This window comes from Bos grunniens, chromosome 7 (genome assembly GCF_055505025.1).
Source record: "Bos grunniens cultivar Pamir isolate PY7600 chromosome 7, Bosgru_T2T1.0, whole genome shotgun sequence".
NCBI lineage: Eukaryota > Metazoa > Chordata > Mammalia > Artiodactyla > Bovidae > Bos > Bos grunniens.
In genome coordinates this window covers 4,342,930-4,348,963 of record NC_141171.1, presented here as the reverse complement: position 1 = coordinate 4,348,963, position 6,034 = coordinate 4,342,930, and the positions used below count along the sequence as shown (strand labels likewise).

The following is a 6,034-nucleotide window of genomic DNA, read 5'->3' as shown; positions in this document are numbered from 1 at the left end:
TCTCCTTTAGAATGGACTGGTTGGATCTCTTTGCAGTCCAAGGGACTCTCAAGAGTCTTCTCCAATGCAGTAGTTCCAAAGCATCAATTCTTCAGCACTCAGCTTTCTTTATAGTCCAACTCTTACATCCATACATGACTATAGGAAAAACCATAGCTTTGACTAGATGGACCTTTGTTGGCAAAGTTATTTAATAAGCTGCATCTCACACGCTAGTAAAGTAATGCTCAAAATTCTCCAAGCCAGGCTTCAGCAATATGTGAACCGTGAACTTCCTGATGTTCAAGCTGGTTTTAGAAAAGGCAGAGGAACCAGAGATCAAATTGCCAACATCCGCTGGATCATGGACAAAGCAAGAGAGTTCCAGAAAAACATCTATTTCTGCTTTATTGACTACGCCAAAGCCTTTGACTCTGTGGATCACAATAAATTGTGGAAAATTCTGAAAGAGATGGGAATACCAGACCACCTGATCTGCCTCTTGAGAAATCTGTATGCAGGTCAGGAAGCAACAGTTAGAACTGGACATGGAACAACAGACTGGTTCCAAATAGGAAAAGGAGTTCGTCAAGGCTGTATATTGTCACCCTGTTTATTTAACTTATATACAGAGTACATCATGAGAAACGCTGGACTGGAAGAAACACAAGCTGGAATCAAGATTGCCAGGAGAAATATCAATAACCTCAGATATGCAGATGACACCACCCTTATGGCAGAAAGTGAAGAGGAACTCAAAAGCCTCTTGATGAAAGTGAAAGTGGAGAGTGAAAAAGTTGGCTTAAAGCTCAACATTCAGAAAACGAAGATCATGGCATCTGGTCCCATCACTTCATGGGAAATAGATGGGGAAACAGTGGAAACAGTGTCAGACTTTATTTTGGGGGGCTCCAAAATCACTGCAGATGGTGACTGCAGCCATGAAATTAAAAGATGCTTACTCCTTGGAAGGAAAGTTATGACCAACCTAGATAGCATATTCAAAAGCAGAGACATTACTTTGCCAACAAAGGTTTGTCTAGTCAAGGCTATGGTTTTTCCTGTGGTCATGTATGGATGTGAAAGTTGGACTGTCAAGAAGGCTGAGTGCCGAAGAATTGATGCTTTTGAACTGTGATGTTGGAGAAGACTCTTGAGAGTCCCTTGGACTGCAAGGAGATCCAACCAGTCCATTCTGAAGGAGATCAGCCCTGGGATTTCTTTGGAAGGAATGATGCTAAAGCTGAAACTCCAGTACTTTGGCCACCTCACACAAAGAGTTGACTCATTGGAAGACTCTGATGCTGGGAGGGATTGAGAGCAGGAGAAGAGGATGACAGAGGCTGAGATGGCTGGATGGCATCACTGATTCGATGGATGTGAGTCTCAGTGAACTCCGGGAGTTGGTGATGGACAGGGAGGCCTGGCGTGCTGCGATTCATGGGGTCGCAAAGTCAGACACGACTGAGCGACTGATCTGATCTGATCTAGGTTGGTCATAGCTTTTCTTCCAAGGAGCAAGGTAGCATGCATGGTGAGTCTTGAATTTTTGTCACTTTTACATGGGAGTGAGAAAGAGGGAAAACCTCTGTGCTTTGTTCTGCATCTATCTGGGTTTTGCATTTTAAAGTCTTTGACAAAGAAAATACTCATGTCACCTGGACGTGTATGCTTTCATGTATTACATGTACGTTACATAGGTCCACAGACTAGAGCTTCTCCAGCAGCACCCCGCCTTTCTCAAGGTCCTGGTCCAAAGGCTTCCCAGGAGAGGGGAGGATGAGGGGGGAGGAAGGGGTGGGGAGAGCCCATCCACACTGGTAATGGTATGTTCAGGTTCCAATCAGCCCTAAATGACAAGGTAGCAGAGGAAATTTTACCTTCCAAACTGAAAGAAATCCTTCCCAAATCGCAGAGGGGAAATAGGCCTGAGGTGAAGACCGTCCTGAGTTCTCCTGGGCGGAGAACCTCGCTCTGCGTGCCTCTGTGCAGGTAACGTTCCCCAGCCCCGCGCAGTGAAAGGAGCTGGGAAGGGGGTCTCCCAAGAGGGAGGAGGAGAGTGGGTGGGGCCCTTGTAGGATCTCAGTCTTCTCGTGGGCAGACACCGCCTCCAGGGCTCTGGCAAGGACGACAGCACACGTGGGGCTTCCTGGCTGACAAGCCCCCCATCACGATTATGTGGGCCCGTCACTCCTGGGTGTCCTCTGGGACAGTGAGAGCAGCGGTTCACTGTCCTAAGCGGTTCAGCTTAGGAAGCTGCTCCCACCCCAGCTTCCTAAGGGGCCTTGGCTCCTCCACCCCTAACTTGCTAACAAAGCCCCCCAAACCTTCCTGGGCTGTCTGCTACCCTGGGCACAAGCAGGCTGCTGCCCATCAGGCTGTGCTCAGGTGGAGGTCCCGACAGGTCCTGCAGGCGCCAGGCTTGCCTGCCTGTGTCCTCACCAGAAGGGCCAAGGGGCTGCTGGTGGGGCAGGCAGACAGACAGGGCCGCATATGGGAACAGCAACAGCTCTGAAGATATTCCACAGGCCGGCTCCGAAGTCAGGGCGAAGCCTGAGTGGGCCTTGCTCTAACTCTGGCAGCTCGAATCCCAACCCTGGGAAGGCTGTGAGGTGGGCAGGTGAACTGTGGGTAGTAGAGCTCCCATATCCCGGCACACTCTCAAAGGCAGATTTCTGTACCCAGCAACCCACCCCTCGTTCTCCACAAAAAATACGGTGGACCCAGCCACTGTGCTTGGCCCTGATCACTGCCTGCTCTCTGGCACCCTTCAGGCTTTCCTCGTGACTTACCAGGCCCTCCAGCTGCAGCGGGGCAGTCAAGAGAGGCCCCGGCTGGCGGAGCACATGCCTGAGAGGCAACAATTTTACAATCTTTCTCCACGTAGGCCCCACCACATCCACCACATGGTCCCCAGCCAGTATGACTGAAAAATGCATCAATGGAGACCATGGAAAATTGGGTTTTCTCTACATTTATTTCAACTGCTAAATGATTAACAACATCCACAACTTCTTAGATTAAAAAAAAAAAGAAAAGAAAAAACAACCCCAAACCCCCAAAACTTCCATTTTGTAACATCACAAATGTCTTCTAGGTTTTACCAAGGACCAAAAAGCTAAAATTCTCTATATGATTTCCAGTGATGGAAACGAGGCAGAGACAGTAAGCACCCAAAGTGGCGAGTTAGCACTTTCCGGATGCCTGTCGTCCTCACGGAAGAGCCCCTGGAACTAGAATGACAGAAAAGACACTGTGACTTTGACAAGGCTACGCAGCTGCACGTCACGCTTGCTTGCATGCATGCTTCCTGCAGAGTGGCCTCTGCCGGAGAGAGCGAGGGCAGGCTCGGAGGGCCAGTGTGCTGGACCCCGGCCGACGGACGGCACAGGACGCACCGCCATGCTCCTCCCTGGCCCCCACAACGCCTTGACTGCCTCAATGCCATCTCCACAGAAATGTCACCTGAGTGTTTACGGGACTTTCCAGGCTCAAGAAGTAGGTGTTCCCTTTGACGTTTGCCAAAGGCTCATTGTCAGCCAAAGCAGGACACCCCCAGGAGTGGCAAGAGGCTGTGGATTGAATAGGGCTCGAATCCTAGGAATTCCTATTTTATTTATAAATAAAAGCAGAAAGCTAAGAATGAGCATACTAGGACAAAGTGAATATGCTGGTCAAAGCTATGCTTGAAGAGCGAGAACCCATGCTGGGGGTGCACACCTCACTCTGGGCGCGCGCTGGGCGTGCATGCTCTGCGACAGGCCATGGGGAGCCAGGCCCAGGTCTCAGAGTTCCATCACTCTGCCTGACCCACAGCCAACATGGAAGGCTGCTGGAAGGATTAAAAAAGAAACGAAGTGATTCCCCCAGGTTGTGGTTCCCCCAAACCACACCACCAGGCTATTTCAACTCTGCTGAAGAACCTCCAACATGTCCACCCATAAATACCTGCCAAAACAACAGAAGTGAGCGGAAGCAAGCAGAGCTCAGGGACTACCCGTGACATGAAGAAAGGCACCATCAGCGGGGAACGCAATGCTGTGCCAGTGAGTGCGGGCAGACAGAGATCCAGAGGAGGCTGGGCTATACAGCCCAGGAGAGCTGAGGATCTGAGAAAATGAGCATTTCATAACTGCCAATAAAAGTGGCTGATGGGGTAATTTACTGCTCTGTCCCCCACACTCACAGTATCAGCAGGATCTCATTTTTCAGCTTTTGACACATATTTAAAACTTCGACACTGCTGCCTTCTGATGAAGGGTTGAGAGATCCCCACAGCCTGAGCATTCCACACGTAGCTGCAAGAGGCAGCGTGTGAGAAGCTGGAAGGGGCGGCATCTTACGTCTCAAAATAGCAAACAGCTGCAGATCCCACCCCAAGAGGATCCTTTCTGTTCTGCACAAAGGCCCTAATAAAACAATTCTTTACACTGCCACACACGCAAAAAACGAAATCTTGAAGAGTTTACACCTCCTACCCTTCCTGCAAAGGAAACACTCCGTATGTGGTTTAAAAAAAAAAAACTAGTTTGCTTTGTGGATTTTAAAGAGAATGTAAATTTGGGGAAAGTTTCGTTAGTGTAATGGTTACTCCCCAATGAATTTAGCTGCTGAATACATTGGAGAAATTTCATTAGGTCTCTAGGGATGCATTTACGAGTTGAGCCTCCATAAACAACATGTTCATCGAATCCACTTCTGTAAAGAGCTTCAGCACTCAGACCGACAGGCTGTGGTACTAGAGCGCAGGCTTCATTATTCCTGATTCATATTCCCTACTTGAATTTGAGAAGACACAATCCGTGACTGTCTCGGGATCAAGTCTGCTCTTCGAGAGCAGTGTGTCCTGGGACAGGAAACCCGACAGCAGCTGGTTCCTGAGCGCTCGCAGGGCGCTGGTGCTTGCAAGGGCAACCCCACCTTCTGAGTGGAGCCAGCAGAGACCTGCAGAAGACCTGCTGCCAGAAGCATTTGGAAGAAGGGCGAAAGGCAAAAGCAGGCTGGAAGTGGGGTCTTTTTGTTTTTTAAGAAAAAGAAAAGCCAGGGGGTGGCACCTCCACACCAGAAACTGCAGAGATGTTTGCTTTCCGTGTACACACCAAACCTACTTGGGCACTGGCTCCAGGGCTGATCCGGGACAGAGGTGGTGTTTTAAGAGTAATTGCTGCTTCAAGCCTTATCTTTCTCACCAATGGTTTTCATCTATTCAGGGAGAGAACGATTTTGTTCAAAACTGAGTTGGAAATTATGGGTGGGGAAGACAACTAAAAGGAGGGAAGAAAGATAAGGATATTTATAGGCCAAAGGCCCTTGGGAAGGAAAAGGGCTGGAAGACCCTCAAATCGAGACGAGGGACGAGTGGCGTCCTCTGCGGTGCCAGCTTCGAGGTCACCCTTACACGTGCAGGACACAAGGCCACTCCCGAGGCAGCTTGTTTCCACAGGACGGCCCGGCGCTCAGGCCCACCACAGGCTGCAGGCAGCGTGCAGGGTGAGCGTGGGGCTCGCTCCTTCAGCCACACCTGGAAGGTGAGAGGCGGGACGCACCCACAGCCAAACATCCCGAGTGTTTCCCTCAGAGTTTTATGATCTTGGGGGAGTGACACTTTGGTGTTTGTGTTCTACGTCCTGGCACGTCAGCTCAGGCAGACAGCCCCCACTGGCTCACACACATACCTATTTGCTGGCCCGTCTGTGTCTGTACATCTGCATCATCCTCTGACGGAACACGTCAAACGTGTCTTCTTTGTGCTCCTGCCCGTCGGCACCCAGCCCCTCCCCTTCCGACGCGCTTCCCCTGAGGAGCAAAACGGACAGTTAGCCACGCCTGAGCCCGCGGCCTGACCACCAGGGCACGGACACAGCCCGAGCCGCCAGAGGGGCACGCGGTATGAGGGACACACATGGGTGACAGCAAGGGAAAGAGGAAACAGAGACACAGCTCATGGTGGGGACAAGGGACACTCACCTGTGCAGGCCTGTGGACCTTCTGAGAAGCGTGCTCAGAAGCCAGCCCCTTATTACAGCCGAAAGCCTCCCCAGCAGGTGCTAAGCTC

The 6,034-nt window shown here is 50.7% G+C and overlaps 1 protein-coding gene across 30 annotated transcripts in view; it reads right to left on the bottom strand.

Moving 5' to 3' along the window:
• Positions 1-2,937: 2,937 nt before the first annotated feature.
• The window catches only part of SUGP2 (SURP and G-patch domain containing 2), a 29,368-nt gene continuing 26,271 nt past the window's right edge, over positions 2,938-6,034 (bottom strand). For 13 of the 30 annotated variants that reach the window (XM_086408208.1, XM_086408214.1, XM_086408229.1 and 10 more), the window contains one exon: positions 2,938-5,775. In XM_086408208.1, coding sequence (XP_086264334.1) covers positions 5,655-5,775 — 121 coding nt within the window. In that variant the 3' untranslated portion in view covers positions 2,938-5,654. The remainder of the gene's footprint in view (positions 5,776-6,034) is intronic. The other 17 variants (XM_086408222.1, XM_086408204.1, XM_086408211.1 and 14 more) reach the window with 4 other exon arrangements.